We start from the raw sequence: 25,971 nt of genomic DNA, 5'->3' as shown, positions 1-25,971 counted from the left end.
GACAGAGTGACAGATGAGTGGTGGGTGCCTTGTATTAGTGCCCTTATATTTGTCCCTGTTTTTTCATTAATGACCTTTATAATTCTGGGAGTCACGTTTAGGTCTTTAATCCATGCTGAGTTGGTTTTTGTATATGGTGTGAGGTAAAGGTTTTGGTTAAATGTTTAAAGATGATCTCAGGACAAAAGTTTTGGGGATTCATCCAGTCTCCATGGCTGCAGAAAGTCTGAATTCTAAGTGTGGTTTTCGCTTTGGGGCATTGTCTTCTGAGCTCTGTAGGATAAACACTGGACTGCAAACCACACGGTCTGTGGTTTGAGCCCATCAGCTGCTCTGTGGGAGCAAGATGAGGCTTTCTCCTTCCTCAGAGATTTACAACCTTGGAATCCCATACAGGTTGCTATGAGTTGGAACCAACTTCATGGCACTTAACAACCATATGAAGGTTAGATCTCCTGAAGGCATGTGTTGTACAGATGATTTTGAAATAAAAAATTTTAATACTTAATTATCCCTATTGCCTGTGTTGTTTGTCTTCCGCTGTCTTTTCTAATGTGTTTTTGTTTTTATTTGTAGACATTAAAATACATATCAAAAACTCCCTGCAGACTTCAGAGTCCAGAGATTGTCAGAGAATTCCTCACAGCCATGAAAAGCCACAAGTTGACCAAGTAAGTGACGGATGCATGACGTAGGACGAGAGTGGGAGCTGAGAACAGCCATTCTGTTTCCATTGGATGTCACCTTTCTATGGAACACACGGTGCTCTCTTTAAAGAGGGCGATGGGATTGCTGCCATTGTTTAGAAGAGACAACTGAGTTATAGGTGTGGGGACCCTTCCAAAGCCAAGGACAGAACCTGGTGGTTTCTTGGTTTGTTTTTCTTAATCTCTTGGGTCTTGTCTTGGAGTCCTGTGTCAAATGACCTAGCTCAGCACTCAGACCAAATTGGTTGAAAAGTTGGGTTCACAAATGAAAGTGTGTTTCATAAAGCTAGTCACTGAAAAGTCATCTGACATTCGTGTGTGCTTGGAGCCAAAGTGGTGTGAAAGTATCTTGTCTGTTCTGCTAGTGCCTGCTTACTTCACTTGGCAACTTTTTAAGTGAGTTGTGTGTGTAAAAATTAGAGACATCGTTAAGCATTGTATCAGAAGTTTACACAAGAAGAAAACCAGCCAGTCTTTTAGAATTAATACCAGACCTGAAAACTCCAAAAGATTGCTGGTATTTCATTCTAGGTAAGCAATGGTTTTCTATTAGAGGAACTATTCATTTGGTGTCATTTTAGGCGCATGGTTGACACAATTAATAAACTGTATGCACTTTACCTTTGACCTTTGTCCTCCAAATGTGTGAATATGTCTTTTTGAGGTAAGATTCTATACTTGCTGCCAAAAGTCATTCTTGTTCTTTGATATGTTCGAAGCTTCAAGAGGACTCACTGAGAATATCAGGTGGGATCCTGTAAAGATCTTCCGTATAGGAAGCCAGGATAGCAGTCCGAACCCAGGGAACTTAACATCTCCATTGTTTGCTGTGTGGTTTTAAAATATTTTCTCCAGTCAATGGTTTATGCTTTCATTGTCTTAACAGTGCCTTTCTCAGAGCAGACGTCTTTAATTTTGATTAAACTAAATCAGATTCTTAATTTAAATTACACTTTTGGTGATATAAACAAGGCCAAAAGGCCTAACCCAAGGCCAAAAGACTTGTCTCTGGCGTTTTCTTTCAGAAGTTTGATAGTTTTATGTTTTACATTTAAGTCTTTGATCAATTATGAATTAATATTTAGGGCATGGTACAAAGTGTGGGTTGAATGAAGGTTTTTTTCGTTGTTTTTTTCCCGGCAATGTTGTAGAGATGTTAAACTGTTCTAGTACCACTTGATGATAAAACTGTCTTACTCCATTGGATTGCCTTTGTTGTTGGTTTGTTTTTAGAACATCAGTTTGCTGTATTTCCTCATTTTATTTTCTGTTCCATTGATCTATTTGTTTATCCTTTTGCCAGTACCATACTGTCTTGATCTTTATAGCTGTATCGTAAGTGTTGTGGGAGAAAGGTGAGACTGTCTGCTCCCACAAAGATTTATTGCCTTAGAAACCCTGTAGAGGGTCGCTATGAGTCAGCACTGACTCAACAGCACTTAACAACAATAACAGCATAGTAAGTGGGAGCTCAGTGGCTCCATATGATAAGCACTGGGCTGTGACCCACAAAGTCAGTGGTTCAAGCCTGCCAGCTGTTCCATGGCAGAAAGGTGAGACTTTCTGCTCCCATGAAGATTTAAAGCCTCAGAAACCTTATACAGTGTTGCTATGAGTCGGAACCAATTTGGCGCTTGGAATAGCATAGTAAACGTTGAAATTAGATAATGTGTGCTCTTTAGCTTTGGGTGTGTGTGTGTGTGTTTTGTTTCGTTTGCCATGTACAGTCCAGATACAGGTAACATTTTACCATGTTAAATAAAGTCTATAAATCTTGCAATATAGTCTGTCTTTCTCTCTCCTGCAAACCACAAGGTCGGTAGTTCAAACCCACCAGCCACTCCTCAGAAATCCTATACAGGGTTGCTATGAGTCAGAACTGACTTGAAGGTGCTTAACCCTCTCCTTTATATGCATGGCGGTGGTAGTGTGCCACTGAATCGGTTCTGACTTATAGCGACCCTGTATAGTGTTTCCGAGGCTGTAAATCTTTACAAGAGCAGAAAACCTCATCTTTCTCCCGAGGAGCGACATAGATTTGAACTGCTGACCTTGTGGTTAGCAGCCCGACTCGTAGTCCACTATGCTACCAGGGCTTCTTTTATACGTTATAGTTGTCATAGTCACCATGTCTCTATACATTAAGGACTCCTGGTGTGGCTCTGTATAATAAGTATTGGACTGCTAACTACGAGGTGGCAGTTCAGACTCTCTAGCCACTCCTTGGAAATCCTACACAGGGTCACTCTAAATTGGAACTGACTGGATGACACGTAACAACAGTATACATTGAAAATACTATTTAATGGCTTTTTAACTTCCAGTGTTCTTAACACATTTTAAAGAATCTAAAAGGAGCTCTGGTAGCGTACTGGTTACGAATCGGGCTGCGAACCTTAAGGTCAGCAGTTCGAAACTACCAGCCGCTCTGCAGGAGAAAGATGAGGCTTTCTACTCCCGTAAAGATTTACACCCTCGGAAACCCTGTACAGGGTCGCTATGAGTCGGAACCGACTCGACGGCACATTACAACAACAACTACTATAACAAAAATACCACAAGGGGGTCCCTTTAACAAACACATTTATTTTCTTACAGTTTAGGAATCTAGAAGTTTGAATCCAGGGTTCTGGCTTTAGAGGGAAGGCTTTCTCCTGTCTCTGGAGTAAGGACCATGTTCTCTTCAGCTTGTGTTTCTTGCTGTGTGGCTTGGTATCTGTGGTCCCATCTTGTCCTCTTTAATCTGCTCCTATTATAGGTTGTAAGAGATTTACACAAGACACACCCCACGCCAGTCTTGCTTCATTAAATATCAAAGACAACAGGGTGTTAATGGGCTTATAACCACAAGTATGCAGGTTAGGATTACAAGGCATGGATTTATTTGGGGGACACAGTTCATTGACTTTCAGGCTGCTCTTGAGATTTATTTCTTATCTTTGGTTTTCAACAGTTTGATCATGATGTTTTTAAGTCCTTTTTTGGTCTTTGTTATTGGAATTTGTCATATTTGAGGTTAGCTGAGTTTCTTGAGTATTAAAATTTATGTTTCTTACCAAATTTGTTAAATTTTCAGCCGCTTTTTTTCTGTCTCAATCTTTCTTTTCTTCTTGAACTCCAAAGACATCATAGTTAAACTTTGTATACTGTTCCACAGAGCCCTGAGGCTCAGTTCTTGTTTAATTTAAATTCTTTATCTCTTGTCCACTAGGGTCATGCCAATTGATCTGTCTGTAGATTAAGACACTTACCTTTGACCTTTCCACTCTGCTGTTAAACTCATGTTGTGAAGTTTCCATTTCAGTTGCTGTATTTTTCTGTTCTAAAATTTCTCCTTTGAAAAAAAAACTCTGTTTCTCTTCTGATATTCATTATTCCATTCATTTCAAGAATGTCTACTTTTACCCTATGTTGCAACATCTGGGTCATCATGGGTTTGACATCTGTTGTTTATCTTTTCCCTTGAGAATGAGTCATATTGTCCGATTGAGGTAATTTTAGATGGCATCCTGGACATTTTGAACTGTATATCACTTAGACTTTGGGTCCTGCTAAAATCCTCTGGTTAATGTTGATTTTTTTTGGCTTTCACAGATACTCAACCTAGTTTGGGTCAGAGCGCAAGTCTGTCTTGCCTTCTTGGGGTGAAGACTTCGGTGTTAATTTCATTTGAGCCTTTGCTCTTCTACTTTGTGTCCTTTTTGTGGATTTGATTGGCCTGATGACCCAGAAGGTTACTTGCCAAACACCATGAAGATGTGCATATGTAGTATTAGCCCATGTGAACTGCTGAGGTGAATTAACTTGTTCCCTTCTCAGCATCTTTGTCCTTTTGTTTTGGGTTATTTCTGTGCATTGATCGCTCAAGGTGAACCCAGGCTCTGTTCTGATTTGTATATAGATTTAGGGGTCCCCTTCTCCAGCTGTCTCTCCTCTGGAATCCCTCTCTGTACATGCTATGCACAGGAGTCACAGATACTGGGCTTCTCTCAATAGTTAATTGTCCATGTATGTAGTTGTTTCTGGAACCACCCTTGAGGCAAAGCAGAGAGAGGAGGGAACAAAGAAAAAGGGCCTTACCTAGGACGTTTTGGACCGCTGGGGCTACGTTCCTTTGTTCCTCTGGACAGAAAGAGTCATCGCTTCTAGAAACTACTAGACTCCAGGAGGACTTGCCCTGAGTTGTGAGAGACAAGGAGAAGAAAGTAGATTTACCAGGGCTTCCAAATTTCAGCAACTTATTTTCTGGATCTTCTGGCCAGGAAGATGGTGATTGTCTCTGCTGCAACAGCCCTGTGGAGGCCGTGAGAGAAGAGGGGAGAAACCAGGAAACTCACTTCGCCAACCCCAGCTGGTCCTTTCTACCAGATTTGTCTCCCTGCCTGCCTAGTCCACCGAGGTTTGCTCACTTCAGGAGTGGTTCATCCCTGGTCTTCCTCTGTCTCTGGCTGCCACACGCCTGGTCTCCAAGATGTCCAGGCTCTGGCACCTTCTCCCGATCATGCTGCCCAGATTAATTAGATCATGCTGCCTGGATTAATTATCTACATTGAAAGCAGACCATAATATTCAGAGCTTCCCTTCTCCATTCATGATCCCAAATATGAAGAATTATGACTTCCTTTGTGACAGTTTACTGTCTACATTTCATAGATTTTTACATAGATTATCCATGGTCCCAGGGGTCCTTTAGCACTTGACTACTAGCTGAGAGGTTGACTGTGTGAACCCACTCACCCAGTGGTGCTTCAGAGCTAGGCCTGATGATAAGCTTCTGAAAGCTGGGAAAACCCGATCTATGGTTTTCAGTTCTAGTTGTGCACACGGGGTGTTGTAATTAACAGCGTCGAATTAGTTCTGACTCATAGCGACCCTTAGTAGGATATCCGAGGAGCAGCTGATTAGTTTGAACCACCACCTTGCATTTCAAACTGACCCTGAAGTCCAGTGCTTTCCTTCAGTGCTAACTAGGACTCTGCACACATGGGATAGGAACTACCAACAGCTAATCCTTAAATCCATGATTTGGCCTGGAGTTAAAGCTTCAGGCACTGTTGTTCTTCAGACAGCCAGTAGGGGGAGTGGTCAGACTTCGCTCACTGTCCGGCCTTGGAGGTAGCTGACCCATCAGCCCAGTGGAATTCCTGTGGCTTCAGTGCCTGATGACCCAGAAGCTTACTTGCCAAATGCCGGCAAGATTTGGACCATCCAGTAGTAACTGATGGATGGGCCTTCAAGTGATGAATCACATTGATTACGGGAACTGCGGAGGAACTCTCTAATCCCTGTGCTGCATATCCCCTGGTAGGGGTGTTCCTCTGTCGTTCTCTCAAGGACAGGAGATTCCAAATAGTAGTTCTTATCTACGTCTGACTGGTGCTCCCATTACTTCAGTTATAGACCTCCTCTGCTAGAGTCGTGGAGGACCGGCGGTGGTGGTGAAGTCGAGTTGGTTCTGACTCTTGGTGACCTTGTGTGTACAACAGGATGAAACACTGCCCAGTCCTGTGCCAGCCTCACTTCTCTATACTCCCCAGAGCATGTGGCGCTTAGTCAGTTTAAGGTTTTTGCCTGACGCATTTCGTTCTCAAGACCCTGCGCCCTGGCTTGCAGTCCTGAGCTCTCCTCCCTGAATTGCACAGCCCTTCTGCCAGGAATCCAGTGAGCGCTGACTTGCTGTCCAGTCCTAAGACCAGCTTAGGGGGAGGCCCGTATGTAACAGGGACTTGGAGTGCCCCGGGAGTACTTCCTGTGCACCATATGTGAGACATGTACCTCGGAACCAGCAGAGCTCAGGGTAGATGGGTTGTCAGGTTTCCCTTGTCTCAGAGGTTTGGTTACCCAGTGCATTTCAGGGCCTGGACTCCTGTCCTGTGCCTCCCCAGAGTTCTCCAGTTCTCTCTCCATTGGCTTCTGTAAGTGCTGTGCTAGTTGGGGCACAGTGAAGAGGCACTGAGGTGTCCGAATGGAGTGCATCATCCTGTCTACTGGGGGTGACATGGTTTGAATATAAAGGAAGAGGCAGGTGAGGAAGTCCTTGCTAAGTAGAGGGAGGACCATGAGCTAAGTACAGGGAGGATCATGAGCTAAGTAGAGGGAGGACTATGAGCTAAGTAGAGGGAGGATCATGAGCTAAACAGAGGGAGGACCATGAGCTAAGCCCAGAAGCAGGAAGAAGCCCGCTGCTTTCTTGAGAGGAGGGTGTGCAGTTTGACTGGATCGGGATATGAGTTGCTTATGCATGTGATTCCAGAGACTGACAAAGGACTTGGGACCTGAGGATTCAGGTAAGGAGGGTCATGTTCACACCGCCATTTATCAGGACAGTAAAAGGATTACAAGCCGAATGATGAGATAGCCAAACGTTCACTTTTTTAATAGGTAATTTGTTTGTCAGGGAATCCCTGGGTGTTGCATACAGTTGACACACTGGGAGGCTAATGGAAAGGTTGGAGGTTTGAATCCATCCAGAGGCATATTAGAAGATGCTCTGCCTCCAAAAAAAAGTCAGCCATTGAAAACTCTGTAAGAGTACAGTTCTATTCGGAGATACTTGCAGTCTACTTGATGACCACTGGTGTGCTGGTTTTGTTTGTAAGAGTAAAGATAGGTTGAAAAAATAGTAGAACTCAGAGGATGGAGGCCATTGTCCTCCAACCAAAGATCGAAGGAAGGAATGGTGAGGAGGGGACAGATAGAGTTACAGGATGCCCTCAGTATCACCTGGTGATGAGTGTGGGCCATAGATGAAGAGGGGGTTGTTGAGGGTGACGCACAGGTCTCTGTCTGGGCATTTGGCCAAGATGAACAGCAAGGACAGCACAGGCCGCTGTTGCGTTGGGCAGGATGATAAGGTGACTGGGATGTGTTGAATTTCAAGTGTGTCTAAGATGTCTGGTAGGTAGTTAGATGCAAAGGTCTGGAGGTGAGCTCTGGTCTCTAAGGAAAACAGATTCTTGGTTGAAACCAAGCAATTAAACTTGTGAGACTGGGATGAGGAGCTCAGAAAGAACGACAGAAGGTGGCACCTTGGGAATGCTGCAGCAACAAGCTAAAGAGAAAACGCAGAAAGAGATGAAGAAGGGATAGTCAGAATCTGGAAGCTGAGAAAGTGGATAGTTTCAAGGTCAGAATGTCAGCTCCCACACAGCTGTGGAAGAGTAGGACAGCGAAGCCTCCACTGTCAACATAGAGATGACTGGGCTCCTTCCTAAGGGCAGTTTTGGTGGTCACTGGGGCAGGAGCTGAAGTGAAGCGGATTATCGAGGGGAGAAAGTAGAGACAATAGGCATAGACTTGGTTGTCAAGCCAGGGCAAATGTTGTGGTCCCCCCTCCTACCATCCCTTCATCTCACCACCAAGATGAGCGCATGCCTTGGCGATACATGTGGTTCTGAAAACCCTGGGTGTGGAGTGGAGTAGAGAAAACTTGCTTGCTTGATTTGACCTAGGACTGGTTTTTTGGAGAGCAGTTATGAAGGTTTTTCGTTACTAGAAGACATACAAGATCCTGTTTGGAATGAAGGAACATCTCCCGCTGTTCGTTGTGAGCAGAATGATGACTGTTTGATGAACTGGGTTCTGCTCCTTTGACGTATGGGTAGCTGAGGAGTTCATTTATCATCTGTCAGCTATTCCTGTGGGATTCATGCTGTTGGATGATAATGGTTTTTTAAAAAAATTATGTAATTTGTTTGAGTGATGGTTCATATTTCTGACTCGGTAAGGCTTTCCAAACTGCTTGCTGATCTTATTAATGCTGGCCTGTGTTAATCCTTCTCTTCAGCTTCTGGTCTTTCTTGTGGTTAGATGGCATTGAGTCAATTCCGACTTACAGTGATCCTGCGTACAACAGAAATTGAAACAGTACCTAGGCTTGCCCCATGCTCACAGTCATCACTGTTTGAACCCATTGTTACAGCAGCTGTGTTAATTCATCTCATTGAGGGTCTTTCTATTTTTCACTGACCCTCTATTTACTAAGCATGGTGTCCCTCTCCAGGGACTGGTCCCTCCTGATAACATGTCTGAAGCATGTGAGATGAAGTTGTGCTAACCTTACTTCTGAGGAGTGTTCTTCTGGCAGTCCATGGTATATTCAGTATTCCTTACCAACACCGTAATTCAAAGGCATCAGTTCTCTGGTCTTCCTGATTCATTGTCCAGCTTTCACATGCATAGAAGGTGATTGAAAACATCTTGGCTTGGGTCAGGTGTACCTTAGTCCTCAAAGTGACATCTTTGCTTCTTCTTTATACTTTAAGTCTTATCCCTGCTCACATCCAGGCCACCTGCCTCTTCGGTGGTAATTTCACTTCTTCAACTGGTCGTTGTGACTTACTAATCTTTTTATTGCAGAATGTCTTATGAACTCAGGAAATGTTTCTTGACTTGAGCTGAAAGATGGGTTTGGAGCTTCAGAGTCAGAGAGAGAGGGTTTTCAAAATCGGTATCTGCTCAATGGTGGTGGTTGAGCTGTTCTTTTTATGACTTTATTTTACTGTGGTGAAAATTACATAACAAAGAATGTGCTATCACAACCGTTTCTGCACGTATAGGCTGTGACATTGGCGGCACTCCTTATGTTGTACAACCCTCTCACCACCTTCAAATTCAACCCCTCCAAATTCATTCCCCACCCTCAACAGACAGCACCACCCCCAGCCAGGCCTCCTTCTTTCCCCTGTATTCTCATTCCCAGCTATGAACCATTTTGTGTTGTTAAGTGCCATCAAATTGGTTCCTACCCATAGGAACCCTGTATAAGGTTTCAAACCAACTTTGTAGTCCAGTGCATTAACCCATAGTGTCACACGTTTTGGTCTGTGTATATTTGCCCATTTCATCTAAGTGGAATCATACATTTGTTCTCTTATGAGGAAATTAGTATCTTAAATTCTTTCATAAGCCTCTTTAGCATGTTTTTGTCATCTTTCCCTAACTGGATTGTAAGATTTTTGAGGGCAGAGGGCTGTGCCTTATTCTCTGGTGGATTTGCTAACCAAAATCTTGGTAGTTCAAACCCACCAGCTGCTACTCGGAAACCGTATATAGGCTTGCTGTGAGTCAGAAGCGACTTGACAACACTTACCAAGAACAAGCTAACAAGTCAGATCTGGGTAACATTTTGCAAAGAGAAATTCTAGCTACTGATCCACCACACCCAAGACGATTTTGTTAACCTTTACTTTCTATGGTTTGTATTAAGAAAACCTTCTTTTCTTCACTATATTCAAATAGAAATGATTGTGTTGAGTGTACCCTTTCAAACTTTATCTCTACTGCACCCTTACAAACCAGGCCTCTGTACCCGCTAGGATTCCAATGCAACATCCTTAACTTTAGGAAAGAGCCACTGACATCACCTCGCCTTTCATGGTCAGAGAACTGAAGGCATGGTACAAGTGGTTTCCCTTCCCGCTTTTTAAACTGCTCTGGTGACGACACATTCTCCCATTTTTTTATCTGACAAAGTAAGTCTTTAAAAAGAGTTTGTTCAAGACTCAAAATCTTTCAGGGCATGAGACATTTAAGTGTTTTGTACTTTTCTTTTGACAGAGCTGAAAAACTGCAGCTGCTGAATCACAGACCTATGACTGCTGTTGAGATCCAGCTGGTAAGTAAAGAGGAGCCCTGCGTTTGAGGGGGTCTTTTGGGTCAGATATGTAGAAAGGGTGCTAGAGAATGAACCAGCCAAAACTGCCATTTCTTGGAGAGGCTGCCCATCCACCCCAGTCTATAACTAGAACAACTCATCTAGCTAGAATGATGCTAGTTAGTATGAAGTTAGGAAACTGTTTGAAGCCCCGTGTATTTGTCCTTTTGCAACTGACTGACTTTGCTCAGCATAATGTCTCCAAGCTCCAGCCGTGTTGTCATATGCATCCAGGCTTCTTTTCTCTTGCTGAGTAGTACTCCATTGGAATCATGAACCTCATTTTGTTTATCCATTCATCTGTTGATGGGCATTTAGATGCTTTATACCTTTTGGTTATTACTAACAGTGCTGCAGTGAACATTGGCATATAATTCTCTAGTTAAGCGTCTGCTTTTGAGTCTTTTGTGTAAATAGCTAGGAGTGGAATTGCTGGGTCATATGGTAGTTCTTTTTTCAGTTTGGTGAGGAACTGCTCCATTGTGTTCCACAATAGCTATACCGTTTTGCATACCCACCAGCAATGGATAGAGGGTCCAGGTTCCCCACCTCCTCTCCGACATTTGTTACTTTCTGTGTATTTTGTTTTCCTTAGCCATTTTGTTGTTGTTGTTAGGTGCCGTCGAGTTGCTACCGACTCATAGCGACCCTATGCACAACAAAATGAAACACTGCCTGATCCTGGACCAACCTCACAGTTGTTGCTACGTTTGAGCCCATTGATGCTGCCACTTTGCCAATCATTCTTGTTGGGGGTCTTCTTTTTCTCTGACACCTCACCTTACCAAACGTGTTATCTTTCTCCAGCGACTGGTCCCTCCTGACAATATGTCCGAAGTATGAGAGACGAAAGTTGGCCATTCTGGCCTCTAAGGAGCATTCTGACTGCACTTCTTCCACCACAGATCTATTGGTTCTTTTGGCAGCCCATGGCACTTTCAATATTCTTCTCCAACACCATAACTCTAAAGCATCAGTTCTTCTGCTGTTTTCCTTATTCACTTTCCAACTTTTGCAGACATATGAGGTTATTGAAAATATCATGGTTTGGGTCAGGCGCACCTTAGTCCTCAAGCTGACATCTTTGCACTTCAACACTTTAAAAATGTCTTGTGCAGTGGATTTGCCTAATGTAATATGTCCTTTGATATTTGACTGCTGCTTCCATGAGTGTTGCTGGTTGATCCAAGAAGAATGAAGCCCTTAACAACTTCAGTCTTTTCTCCATTGATAACAATGTTGTTTATTGGTCCAGTGGTGAGGATTTTTGTTTTCTTGACATTGAGATGTAATCCATACCGAAGGCTGTGCTCTTTGATCTTCATCAGGAAATGTTTTAAGTCCTTTTCACTTTCAGCAGGCAAGATTGTATCGTCTACATATCGCAGGTTGTTAATGATTCTTCCTCCAATCTGATGCCAGGTTTTTCTTCATATAACCCAGCTTCTCGGATGATTTGTTCAGCATACAGGTTGAATAAGTATGGTGAAAGAATACAACCTTGTCGCACACCTTTCTTAATTTTAAACAATTCAGTGTTCCCATGTTCTATTTGAACAGCTGCCTCTTGGTCCATGTACAGATTCCTCATGAACACAATTAAGTATTCCGGAATACTCATACTTCGCAATGTTGTCCATAGCTTGTCATGATCCACACAATTGAAAGCCTTTGTGTGGTTAATAAAACACAGGCAAACATCTTTCTGGTATTCTCTGCTTTCAGCCAAGATCCATTGGACATCAATGATATAACTCATTTCACGACCTCATTCTGTATTAGCTTTACTATGTGTGTGTGTGTGTGTGTATATATATAAAACTTCACTCGCATTGGATTTCAAATATAATGTCAGAAGATTTCCGCATTCCGTTGGGTCACGTCTTTGGAATGGGCACAAATAGGGATGTCTTCCAATCAATCGGCCAGGTAGTTGTCTTTCCGTTTTCTTGGCATAGATGAGTGAGTGCGTCCAGTGCCGTCTCACTTTCTTGAAAGATTTCAGTTTTTATTCCATCAGTTCCTGGTGCCTTGTTCTTTCCCATGTCCTTCAGTGTACCTTGGACTTCCTCCTTCAGTATCATTGGCTGTTGATCATATGCTATCTCTTGAAACGGTTGAACATCAACCATTTCCTTTTGGTACAGTGACTCTGTATTCCTTCCATCTTCTCTTGATGCTTTCTGCATCATTCAATTATTTGCCCAGTTGCTGTTGTTAAGTGCCGTTGAGTTGATTCCAACCCATAGCGACCCTGCATAGGATTTCCAAGGAGCAGCTGGTGAGCTTGAACCGCCATCCTTGCAGTTCAAACAGCTTTGCAGTCTGGCGCATTAACCCACAGTGCCACACCAGGAGTCCTGCTTGCCCAGAGAATCCTTCAATAACGAAAGTTGAGGCTTGAATTTTTTCTTTTGTTCTCCTAGCTTGAGTTATGCTGAGCCTGTTCTTCCTTTTTGGTTTTCTGACTCCAAATCTTTGCACATTTTGTTGTAATATTTGACTTTGTCTTCTTGAGTTGACCTTTGAAATTTTCTGTTCAGCTCTTGTACCTCCTCATTTCTTCCTTCTGCTTTAACATCTCTACTCTGGAGAGCAAGTTTCAGTGTCTCTTCTGACATACATTTTGATCTTTTCCTTCTTTCTTGTCTTAATGACTTTTTGCTTTCTTCCTGTATGATGTTCTTGATGCCATCTCACAACTCTTCTGGTCTTTGTTCTTTAGTGTTTAATCTATCAAATCTGTTCTTCAGATGATCTCTAAATTCAGGTGGGATATATTCAAGGTCATATTTTGGTTCTCGTGGAGTTGTTTTCATTTTCTTCAGCTTCCGTTTGAATTTGCATATGAGTAATTGATGCTCTGTTCTATGATCTGCCCTGGCCTTGTTTTGACTGATGATGTGTCTTCTTTGAAATGTCTATTCAAGTCCTTTGCCTCTTTTATGATTGGATTGTTTTTTGTTAAGTTGTCAAAGTTTTAGCTATGTCTTGGTTATTAGATTCTTGTCAAATATATGGTTCCAAATATAGTTTCCCAGTTGGTATCTTGTCTTTTCAGTTGTTTGGTAAAATCTTTTGATGAACAAAAAGTTTTTCATTATGAAGTCCCATTTATTTATTTTGTCTTTTGTGGGGAAAGCTCACAGTCTTTCTCCATTGAGTATAAAATATTGGCTGTTGGTTTTTCATATGTGCCCTGAATCACATTTCAGTCTTCTTGAGGGTCTTTATCAAGAAAAGGTGCTGGGATTTATCAAATGTTTTTTCTGCATCTATAGGGATGCTTAGGTGGTTCATTTCCTTTGTTTTTGAGGTGGTATGTGACCCTGTTGAACTACCCCTGACTCCTGGAATAAATCCAGTGTTGTCGTGGTGCATATGCTGTTGGATTCTCTTTGCTAGTATTTTGTTGAGGAATTCTGCCTCTATCATAAGAGAGTGGCCTGTAGTTTTCTTTTCTTGTGGTACCTTTGGTTTTGACAGACTTCACAGACTAGATTAGCGAGTATTCCTGCCTTCTCTATCTTTTGGAAAAGTTCAATAGGATTGGTGTCAGTTCTTCTCTTAAATGTTGTTGAATTCCCCGGTGAAACCATCTGGTTCAGGACACTGTTGTTGTTGGAGGGGTGATTTTGATCACTGGTCCAGTGTCTTCTCTTGTTACGGGTTTGTAAGGACAGTTTTCTCTGAGTCAGTGTATGTAAGTTGTGTGTTGCTTTGCCCACTTCAACCAGATCATCCAGTTTGTTGTTACACGTGTCAGTTCAGAATATTCGCTCAGAATTCTCTTTATATCAGGTCAGTTGTAACTCTCACTCATTTTTTGTTTTGGTTATGTTTTTTCTGTTTCCTATTTTATTTATTTCTGCTCTGATCTTTGTTATATCTTTTCTTTATGGTAGAATTAGGCTTGGTTTGTTCTTCTCTTTCTAGTTCTTGATGTTGTCAACTTAGGTTGTTAATTTGAGATAGTCTTTTTTTTTTTTTTTTAATATATAAGCATTTATTGCTGTAACTTTCCCTCTGGGTACTCCTTTGCTGCATCCCATAAATTTTGGTATGTTGCCCCTTCATTTTTGTTTGACTCTAGGAAATTTGTAATTTCTTCCTTGACTTATTGGTGATTTAATAGTGTGTTGTTCAATGTCCTTAAGTTTGTATATTTTACAGGCTTTTTTCTGTTGTTGTTGTCTAACTTTATTCCATTGTGGTCAGAGAAGATACTTTGTATGATTTCAATCTTTTTCAGTTTATCATGCTTGCTTTGTGACCTCATAAGTGGTCTAGCATGGAGAATGACCCATGTGCACTCACGTATCCTGGTTATCATGCTCTTTGTGGGTGGCGTGTTTTATGTTTGCCTTTTAAGTCTAGTTGGTTTATAGTGTCCTCCATGTCTTCTGTTTCCTTGTTGATCTTTTTTTCTAGATGTCCACTATTGAAAGTGGTGTACTGAAGTCTCCAACTCTTACTGTTGTTGTTGTCTAGTAGTGTTGAGTCAGTTACAACTCATAGCTACCCTGTATAAGGTTTCTGAGGAGCGATTGGTAGGTTTAAACTGCTAATCTTGTGGTTAGTGTTCAGAACTTATCCTCCAATGCCATAATAGGACCACGACTCTTACTATATAGTACTATCTATTTTTCTCTTTAATTTTGTTGTCTCTAGTGCGGTATCTATCTTGTTTGAATGTTCCTGTAGTGCTTTTTTGAATTTTTCCTGTATTCCTTGACCTTTCTTTGAAACATTTGGATGTACCTCAACATCATGCTCCTGAATTCTTTTTCAGATAGTTCCAGTGTGTTTTCTTTGTCAAAAGTATTTTCTAGCTCTTCCTCTTGATCGTTTGTTTGAGCTACTCTGTCTTGTTTGTATGTGTGAACACAAATTTTCTCCTTTTTAGGCATTGTGGTAGTGTTATATTTGTATTAAGTTGATGAATGTATGTTGGTGTATTCTTAGGCACTCACCAAACCAATAGCCTCCTGGTGGGTGTGATCAGGTGATGAATTTCTCTGTTCCCTGTTCATACAGTTCAATTCAGAGTGGTTTTAGCAGGTGTTGGTTTTGTCGCTGCTCTGATGGTATTGGCTCTCTCTTAGTTGCAGGGTGGTAGAAGGTACTTCTACGATCTTCCTTGTTCACTGTCCAGCTTTCGCATGCATATGAGGTTGTTTAGCTTTTCGTTGTTGGTTTTAAGGTGTAGCTCTTGGTAACAGTGTATAGTTGGATCATGTTTGTTTGTTTGGTTGTTTTTTTAATCCATTCTGCCACTTTGCCTATTGATTGGGCATTTAGTCCATTTAAATTTACTGTAATTACTAAGAAGTGACTTATCTATTATTTGTATGTCTTCAGCCTTTTTTTCATCTGTGTCCTTTGCTACTGCTTGCTTTTGTGTTTTGTTGGTTTATTGTAGTGAGTCTTTGGGTCTGTTCTTCCTTTATATAAGTTTTTAATGTATTTTTTTAGTGGATTAAGGTGAACATTACATTTAGCCGCTTGTATTTATAACATCTTAGGGTATGTACCAACTTACCTTCAGTAACATGAAAAATTCTTACCTCCCATTTTGTTGTTGTTATCACTAATTACATCTTTACATTTCATGTAAGCAATTCTATAAAGGAGCTCTGGTAGTGTAGTGGATATGAATTGAGCTGTGAACCGCAAGGTCAGCAGTTCGAAACTACCAGCTCTTCCACGGGAGAAAGATGAGAGTTTCTGCTCCCGTAAAGATGTACAGCCTCAGAAACCCTGTACAGGGTTGCTATGAGTTGGAACCGACTCCACAGCACATAACAACAACAACATAGCAATTCTAGTCTTTTATATATGTATTTGCTATTAAAAGACGTAAGGATACAGCATTTAATATTATCAAGTATGAATGAATACCTTATTATTATTGTTGCTAAGTGCCGTTGAATCAGTTCCAACCCATAGCCACCCTGCGTAGGAGTGACTGGTGAGCTTGAACAGCTGACTTTGTGGTTCAAAGCGACTTTGCAGTCCAGCGCATTAACCCACAGTCCCACACCTGGACTCCAAATACTTTAGTACTAGCCATTATGCTTGTCTTTCTTTTTACTTTACTGACAGCTCTCGATTACTTTCTGTGTCTTTTCCTTTCCTTCCACAGAACTCTCAGTAATTTTTGTAGGGCCAGTTAGGTGCATATGGACTCTCACTGCTTCTGTTTGCCTGAGAATATTTTAATTTCCCCTCATTCTTGAAGATTCATTTTGCTGAAATAGTATTCTTGGTTGGCAGGTTTTTTCAGTCAGCACTTTAAATATCATTCCATTATCTTCTGGCCTCCAGCATTTCTGAAGTGAAATTGGGATTTACTCTTATTGGGGGTCCTTTGTATGTAACTGTTTGCTTCTCCCTCACTGCTTTCAAGGTTCTAGCCTAGTTATGATGTGTCTTGTGGTTTGATGTCTTTGAATTTATTCTGCCTGGGGTTCTTTGAGCTTCTTGGATCTCTAGACTCATGTCCTTCATTAGATTGGGGAATTTGTCATTATTTCTTCAAACATTCTATCTGTCCTTTGCCTGTGGCATCTCCTTCTGGAATTCCGTACTGGTTACAAATCAGGCTGCGAACCTTAAGGTCAGCAGTTCAGAACTACCAGCTGTTCCACAGGAAAAAGATGAGACTTTCTGCTCCTGTTAAGATTTACAGCTTCGGAAACTCTGTACAGGGTCGCTATGGGTCAGAACCGACTCAACGGCACTTAACAACAACAAATATATTAGGTGTCTTGTGTTGTCCCATAAATCCCATAATTAAACTGTGATCAGCCTTCTTGAACTTCTTTACTGTCTGTAATTTAACTTTCTTCTCTGCTTTGCTAATTCTTCTGCCCAACTAAATCTGTTGCTAAGTCCTTTTATTGTATGTCTCACTTATGCTATTATTATTATCCTTTTGTGTTGCAAGCTCGTTTTTTTTTCTTTTAGAGCTTCATTTTGCTCTTGCCTTGTTTTTCAAGTTTTTTAGCTCTTTGTCTATCTTTTCCCTTAGCTCTGTAATTATTTTCAGTGTTACATTATTATATGTGACTCTCTTTGTCCCCCCATAGATGGTCATCCCTTGTTATACTTTCACTCCCTTTGTTGTGTTCATTGGGTGGGGGTGTGGCAGTGTTTCTCTGCTCTTTGTATGTCTTTTGATTTTGTGTTGGGGCACTGAAATTTTGAAGGTGTTAACTTTCTCGGTTTCCCCCAGTATTTGGTGTTTTTTGAGCACATTGCTTTCTGTAAAAAAAAAAAACCAAAAACCTCTTAGTTGGACTGAGTATTTGGCCTTATCAGTATAACCATATCCTCTCCCTCTCTGTGGTAGCTCCTTTTCCCTTCTTGGTTTGAGTGGAATTCAGAATGTTCAGATTTCTATTTCAACTTCAGTGTCTCCCAAATAATACCTGCGAACAGGCTGTGGTCAGTCTGTCTACCAGAGGCCACCTCTACTCTAGCAAGATATCAGGTACAAATCTCTCGGGCCCACAAAGCTCACTTATTAATACTCTCATTCACTTACTGTTTCTGTAACCACATTTTTATGGGGGAACCCCACACTCAGCTCTCCTCCTTCAGGAGTGGAACGTGCCTTTAGGGTTTCCCCGGGGCCTTTCCCTGTCCTGTGGGGACTGCTTATATTTTAGCTGGCATTCAGGGGAAGCACAGACAGACTTTTCTTGATTTCTAGAGAAGGAGGGCCTGGGGCTCCCCAGAAGGACGACCTCCGAGAGATGTAGCTTACTCGTTTCAGAGCCCCCGTGGCCTTGAGGTGGTTGGTGGGAGCAGTCTCTACTTAAGGTGACCCACCATGTGACTTCACTGTAGGGAGCCAGTCTTCTGTAGGTATTTGTATTAGTCCTGCAGCCAACAAGTACCACTTGGGGGAGGGATGGTCACACTCTGAATGGACCCTCACAGAGGTCTGTCTTGTTGGTACCGGACCTACCCTGGAGTATGTTGGCTCTGGGTGTATCCTCCGCTCAAGATGCTTGCTTCCTAGCACACAGCAGCCTCTGTGCCAGCTGACAGAGGTGGACAGACCCAAACTGAATCTCCAGGAGCTCTTCCTGTTGAGTTCAGAGGCCTGAGCGCTGGGCTGTGCAGGGCGGCAGGTGGGTGCTCACTCTGAGTAAGCTCACTCTGAGTAGTTCACAGTAGGCTTGTAGTGTGTGGGCCGGGGAGGTGCTGCCACCTGTCATACTGGGGAAGTGTGTCTTGTTGAATTCAGTCCGGAAGTCTGGGGCCCAGGTCACGTTAGCTATTGGTGTGTGTGACTGAGATGAAGGGCAGCGCTGTGGGGAGTAGCCGTTTCACGTCCAGATTGCTTCATTGTGTTTTGACTGTTTGCAGTTTCCCACTACTTTCCTCTGCTGCCCAACTCAGAGTCCCCCAAAGCAAAGCACCTTTTTTTTGTATAGTCAGGTGGGAGTTGAGACAGTGACCTGTTTATGCTGCCATATTCCCAGAGGCCCTCTAATACGCTCTCTTTCTTCCTTGTTCCCCCTTGCTGACTGTCCTGGCTGTTTTCCAAACCAGAAACATGGGAGGTGTTCTCCCTTCTCTCCGCGCTTCCTCCTCTCCTGCAGAGAGCTGCAGTCATTTCTCTGATCCTCCTCAGCATGGCTCTTGCTGGTCCTCTCCCCATTCTCCCTGCCTCTCTGCCTCCTACCTGTCCCTACACCACAACCGTTGCTCTCCCTCTGAAGCTGCACACTGGACTTGTCTCTCTCTGGAGTCTCATTGGAGAGTCCCAGTTAGTGCTTGCAGCATATGGTGTCCATGGGAAACAGCTTGGGGTGTGAGTCCTGAGGTGGTGGTAAACCAGGGAGCTTCAAAAGGTTAGTGGAGAAATGGAATGACAAGTCAGTGGAATTTCCCCCTGAACTTTTGAAGCCTTCTTGGATAAGGAGAGGATGAAGATGCCATCCAGTGGTACAAATAGAGCAGTTGTAGTCGTGGCAGCGGAAGCAGCTTCCTTCTGCCTTACAGGACAGAGCGCATCCCCGATATACAGGCACTGTGTGCGGCATCTGATTGCCAATAAAAATCTTTGACCTGGAGAATTAATAAAATGAGAGTAAAAACGTTTTCAGAGTTCGTTTTAAAACATTCAGCTCTCTCTCAGATCTCCTTTAGAGAAATATGGAAGAGCGTTGCCCAAAATACCTACAATACAAGAGCTTTAGAGTCGCTTGTTGAAGAATTGTCCCTTACGGAAAGGGCATAGGACAGTTCTCTTTTGATGAAAATGGTCACTATCTTCCCAGAGTTGTTTCTGCCCCTGAGAATGCACCCCAAAGCAGATCAGAATGTCTTCCCATAAAGAGGGCCTTTTTGGGGGAAGTGGGCTGGAAATTAACGAGAGGCCCTTCCTTGTCCCTTCACTATTCTGATGCTGCAGACCTTGCTGGAGATTCACCTCGGAGGGGGGTGAAAGCAAACAAAACAGCTGGAAAGGAACCCTCATCCTCTGGGCTCAGGATCACATGCCTTGTCTCCTCCGACTTTAATCAGCAGCATATGCTGTTGTGGCTTCCTGACAGATGGATGCTTTGCGTGACCTCATCCCACAGCTGCTGGTAGGCTGCCGCCTCTTGGCCTCTGTGCCCCGTGGGGTGCTGGGCATTAGGTGTGTTACCCTCTGTGAGCCCTTGTTACCTCAAAGGGGAGCAGGTATGGCTGATGTGGAAGTGACTGGGTAGGGCCTGTGTGCTGCAGAAACCTTTCTGTGTTCCTCCAATCCCTTTTGTTCCATGTGGAGAGAAGGAGGAGGTGTGGGGGCCTTCCCTCAGGCTCTTCTCTCCTCTCCAGGCCTTGAGAAGCTCTGGGGTGGGTTATTTCTGAGCAGTTGGCCATTGTATAGCCAGATGTTTCCCATCGGGGACTGGACTATGCAAGGCCTGTAGCACTGCCCCTCTGCACCAGAAGAGGAGTGAGAAATAAGGCTCATTCTTCAGAGTGAAGAGGATTTAAGAATTTTCCCCGGGTTCATCATGGCGCCATTTCTTCTCCCCGGGTCCTGGAGGTGATCCCAGCAGCCACCACTGGTGAGGATTCCATTGGGAGACAGGTCCCTTTTGGAGGCTGAAGCATCAGTTAACACTCCAGTGGGGCTCTATTGTGATCTCAGGTTCACAGACCCATCTGGTGACTGTGTGCTGGCTGGGAGGGTCTGAGAGGAAATGAAGCTGGTGCCCAGCATCTTGGCATCTGACGTGCCATGTGGTGTTCTCATCTGGCCTGGTGATGGCCTCTGACTTGGTGTTCACTTCCGTCAAGTCGGTTCCAAGTCATAATGACCTTGTATAGGATTTCTGAGGCTGTAAATCTTTGTGGGAGCAGGAAAGCTTATCTTTCTCCTGAGAAATGGATAGTTAGCAGTCCAGTGCATATCCTGTAGAGCCACTGTGTTCCCTTAAGAGAGTCTGAGGACTCCTGGTGTGGTGTTGTAGAATCAGCACTGGTCTGCATACCACAGCACTGGTTGGCTGTTCAAACACCAGCTGCTCCTTGGAAACTCTATACCGTTGCTAAGAGTTGGAAGCAACTTGACATTAAACAAACAGGAAGGACCATAAAAACGCTGTCAGATTTCTTCTCATTTGCTCTCCGTGGTTGGTCCGCGTGGCTTTGATTCTGCACATGAGAGTATTGGTGTTGAGTGAACTGCGCAGTGTCAGACAGATGTGTTTGTGGTTACTGCGCTTTAGGTTGTAAGTTGTTTCGGGGAAAGTAGGATGTTAGGCTTGCAGCTTCAGATGACAACCAGTCAGTTCTGGAGAACAGCAGCGCCTCTGTCATTCTCTGGGGGCGCTGGTATAGTCTTTGTGCAAGATAAAATATTCTCATCCTTGTTGACCCAAGGAATCCTGGTGGTGGGTGCAGTGGGTTAAATACTGGTCTGCTGCCCAGAAGGTCAGCATTTCCTACCCACCAGCCTTTCTGCCGGCAAAAGATGAGGCAGTCGACGTCTGTAATGACGATTACAGAGCAGTTCTCCTCTGCCCAATACGGTCACCATGACTCGGAACTGACCCAGCAGCAGTGGCTTTGCTTTTGGGGGGGTATACTGACCCACCTGCAAATACATTGGACGTTTTTCTCATTTCATTTGTCCTTACGTACTGAGCAGCTGGAAGCGTATAGCATCTGTGAGCCATTGGGTTGGTGCGGTGGGTGTCCTTTGTTTGGCTTTTGTTTCTCCTCTGTTGGGTGTGAAAAGGTGAGGGAGGAGGCACAGTGTCTTTATGGCCATTTACTCCCATGATCCATTAGGTAAGGGTAGGAAGCATTGGGTTTCTGGAAATTTCTTCATTATGTGCATTTCATATAGCTAAAGAAAGCTTATTAGGGTTTCTTCCTATAACTGGAAAGCTTAGGTTGAGGAGAAAAAGGTTCTGGCTGTAGTTAACCCTGAGGATTGAGTGTTGATCAGATGTCTCTCAGCAGTGAGGTGGGCGAAATTCGAAAGCTCATTGTTGCTGGGACCCCAGATCAATGTAGTAGATGCCCAGCAGAGAACGGGAGGCAGAGAAACAGCCTGAAAGGGTCTTCACACCTTTTCTGTCTGCTTTAAAGGTCACAGAAGCCAAGGGACTCACAGAGGAAGGGATGGGCACCTCCTGCTGGAGGCCATGATGTTTTAGCAGGAGCTGGGGGTGAAGAGAACCAGAACCAACAGAAGTTTCTACACGGACAGTTCACTGACATCGGTGACGTCCTTCCAGTTGTGCGGCCGTTGTCCTGACCTTGTTCCCAAACATTCTGACCCCTAACCCTAAACTCCCCATTCCTCTCCCTCCGGCCCCGGTCACCAGTAGTATTCTTTGGTTTCTGGACAGTTATTTCGCAGAAGTGTGATCATACAGACCATGTTTGCCCTTGTGCAGGTGTCGTTTCTTTATGAAGAAGTTACTCAAAACTCCCCACTCCTCCTTGCCATGAGAGCCAGCCCAGGTTTCCCTGTAGCGCTGTTCTCCACATCCAAACCTGCCGGCTGTCGGGCAGCCCTGCAGATGGAGCAGAACTGCTCCATAGTGCTTCCGAGGCTGTAAGTCTTTACAGGAGTAAACTGCCTCCATGGGTTGAACCACCAACTTTTCCGTTGGATGAGCGCTTTAGCCACTGTGCCATCAGGGCTCTTTGAGCCTCCACAGTCTCATCTGGAGATGGTTCTGTCTCTGTGTGTGGGGTCTGAAGAAGCTCTGCTGGTAGGGTTCTGGAAAGGTCTGTGCTGAGCTGTGGGGTTTGTCACTGTTAACCTCCTCACCTCTCCCTTCTGGCAGGAAGCATCAAATGCTGTCACATGCTGCAGGTCCATGAATACGCGCACGCGCATGTGGTGAGCTCACTGCACTGAGGAGATGAGTTGTCCAAGGGAATTGCTTGGGTTACGATACACTGTGCGAGCTTTTCGTGCTTTACGCAAATACAATGGTCGTTTCTGCAGCAGCTGCATGTGCAGATTGTGTACAGACTTGGAGACACTGTTTTCTCCAGTGGATATCATCTTTCTCTGGATGGTAGTTACGTACCGTGGAGCCGGTTCCGACTCATAGCGACCCTGTACAGGGTTTCCAAGGATGTAAATCTTTATGGGAGCAGAAAGCCTCATCTTTCTCCCGCGGAACAGCCGTTAGTTTCGAACTGCTTACTTTGCGGTTAGCAGCCTGATACGTGACCACAATCCCCTCCTCCCTCCTCCTCCTTCACTCTGTGGTAGACCGCTACTTTCATAGACTTGGATTTTGTGTGTCTGACTAAAGATGCAGGTGTTGAAAGATTGTTTCTTGTTCAGTATATAAGTCATGTTTTACAGAGCCACTGAATCTGTAGAAATGGTCGTGTTATTTCACAGTGTGATGGGTCGTAGTCCCCATTGGTTCTCTCAGGGTCTTCCCCTCCTTAAAGCACTCAGCAGAATTCCTCTCTAGGCATGGCCTTGTGGACTGGGATCAATGGAAGATCCTGGGCATGTCGCCTGACTTCTGGAACCTCGGTACCATTGTCTGCACAGCAGGGAGGTCGACTGAGGTCTAACCTGCCACCTTGCCACACACTTTGTGGAAGCCCACCAACTGCCAGATTGCTGTAGGGGATGCCATAGAGTCAATCCAGACACTGTTATATGAGGAAGGTGTTGTGATTTGTGGATCAGACTACCCTGGGGACATGGTTAAGTAATCTGCCTGCAGACTGCTTTAAAGACGTGGTGGGTATGTATACATAGGGAGGTCTGTGAGAGCCAGAACTCAAATGCCTTGGTTTTCCGGGTCTTGTAAGTTTTCTGTCTGAGACAGGGTTCATTCATACTACTTACCTGCTGTTCATTTATTTTTTTAAATTTATTTTAAGTTTGTATTATGAACTGCCATTCATTTTTGTGGAAAGTATTTGTTTTCCTTCTCTGATAGTTTCCATCTTACCATTTCCGACTTTCACAGGTTTGACAGTAGATTTACTTGTTTAAGTTCATGACTAGACAGAGTTGAGACTAAGAGCCCAGCCCCTGCTTGCTGGTGTGTTCAGAGAAGAGCCGCATCAGGGCCCGGTGGTCTCGAAGCCCTGGCTCCTTACACAACTCTCGTCTCTGTCCCAGGAGGTGCGCAGGGCCATGTGGGGTGAGTGGGCTCCCACTCTGCCCCTTCTTAGGGTGGTTCTAAGAGTTAAAGAAGGTACAGATGTAAAGTGGTGACAAGCCCTCCCTAGGGGCTGTTATCAGAGGTGGGGGTCAGAGAATGGGGGAGATGCAATCCCCGGCACATTGTGGACACAGGAAGGATCTCGTTTATGAAGTTACTTACACCTGGGCTTGCTGTGGATGACCAGAGTGTTTGAGAGGCTGTTTCTCCCTGAGGCAGCGTTGCTTTGTGGCTACAACATGTTCACCTGTGTCTGTGGATGGGCCCAGGAGCCCCGGGGCTCCCTGCATGTGTCCCCCTGCAGCTGCTTTTGTCACTACCCATTAGGAGCAATCACATGGGCTCACCCCAGGATGTGAGCAGGCCTTCCCCTCCTGTGGGGACCCAAGTGGTTCAGGGGCCAGGCCCTGTGTGCAGGCAGCAGGCCGTGAACACCCGGTGGGGCTGGACCAGGGCTGAGTGGCTCCTGAGGTCCTGGAGGTCTCCTTGTCTTCTGCAGATAGTGGAAGAGAGTGAAGAACGGCTGACAGAGGAGCAGATTGAGGCTCTCCTCCACACCGTCACCAGCATCCTGCCTGCTGAGCCCGAGCCCCCAAAAGGCGCTGACGACGAAGCCATGGACCAAGAGGACCCAGCCTAGAAGAGTGTGGCCAGCCAGCTGGCAGCACCGAGCTAAAAAGTGCCAGTTCCCAGATGTCAACAGGACTGTTTGCTTCGTTTTGCCCTCTATCCCTATAGTCCTGAGTTCTAGGTTAGTTGAGTAATTCCCCAAAATTTGTCTTTCTCAAAAAAAAAAAGCTGAAAAGGAAAAGTCAAAGTCATGCCCCAGGGAGCAGCAAGCAGCCCAGTGAAGTCCGGATGAGGTGGTCAGGGCAGAACTCAACAGGGGACAGAGTCAACGGTGACAATGACTGCAGACCCTCCTTGCTAACAAGCTGTCTGCCATGGCCATGGCCGCAGTGTATGGAGGTCCCGGATACAGCCTGTAAGACTTGTGTTTCCTCTAATGGGCTGTGTCCTAATATGTTTCATCTGCTTCCCTAGGACCTTCCCGTGTCCCAGGTGGGGGTTCGGAACTCTGCTAGGATTTGAGCTGATGAGACTCTTAAAAGCACACAGCTGCCCTAGGTTACAATGAGCTGTGCAGAGCAATCGCCTCTTGAAAAGCAGCAGAGATAAGAAGAGACGGCTTGACCAGCCCTTCCTCAGGGTGACAGGCCCCTGGTCGCTTGCTAGCACGGCTCCCTGTGGAATGTTAGCTGTCTGGGCCCCAGTTCTTGCCAGCTGAGGAGAGCCACGTGAGACTGAAGGCTGGTGGCCCCGAGCTCCTGGGTGCAGTGCTGGTAGTACTGTTTCCTCCAGACAGGGGCCCTGAGCAGGGAGCAGCTCTTGCCCAGGTGTACTGTGGGCGTACCCTCTGTACACAAGCCTATGGGTGCATTGTGGAGCCCTTTCATAGACAGAATGTGGAAGACCTAGAGGTTGACTGAGAAGCATTCTAATATGCTGGTGGGCACAGGCTTGCATCAGTTAGTAAATTGAAAATATTGGGATGATTACCATGTGAAGGGCTTGTTACTGTTCAGGCTTGGGAAAGTTAAGGAGCTCTAAGCCTGGGGTGCCCTAGAGCCTGGGAAGTTTGCTAACACTGATTTCCATTTTGCTCTCTTCCCTACTAGAGGAAGAAAGTGCCCAGAAGTATTGATTTTCTCCATTGGCACTCCTTTTGTTGTAAGATTACAGATTTTCCATGCCACTGCTAATTGGATTACTGCTCTCCCTTGCAACTCCGAGGTTATTTCAGGTCCCCTCACTGCTTAGAAACAACTGGATTATGTCTGTCTCTCCCTCTTCAATTTGGAAGCTCACAGGATTGTGAACTTGACATCACTTGTCGATGTATTTGTGCTGGTGTCAGGGTATCATGTCACCGAAAGTG

At 44.4% G+C, this 25,971-nt stretch overlaps 1 protein-coding gene across 1 annotated transcript in view; it reads left to right on the top strand.

Moving 5' to 3' along the window:
- The window catches only part of CRCP (CGRP receptor component), a 49,997-nt gene extending 25,325 nt beyond the window's left edge, over positions 1-24,672 (top strand). The window contains exons 4-6 of the mRNA XM_006859848.1: positions 577-671; positions 10,266-10,323; positions 24,532-24,672. Coding sequence (XP_006859910.1) covers positions 577-671; positions 10,266-10,323; positions 24,532-24,672 — 294 coding nt within the window. The remainder of the gene's footprint in view (positions 1-576; positions 672-10,265; positions 10,324-24,531) is intronic.
- The last annotated feature ends 1,299 nt before the right edge of the window (positions 24,673-25,971 follow it).

The sequence above is a fragment of the Chrysochloris asiatica genome, unplaced genomic scaffold, assembly GCF_000296735.1.
Source record: "Chrysochloris asiatica unplaced genomic scaffold, ChrAsi1.0 scaffold00034, whole genome shotgun sequence".
Lineage (NCBI taxonomy): Eukaryota > Metazoa > Chordata > Mammalia > Afrosoricida > Chrysochloridae > Chrysochloris > Chrysochloris asiatica.
Note: the sequence above shows the minus strand (reverse complement) of the source record. Positions and strands in the feature narration are given on the sequence as shown.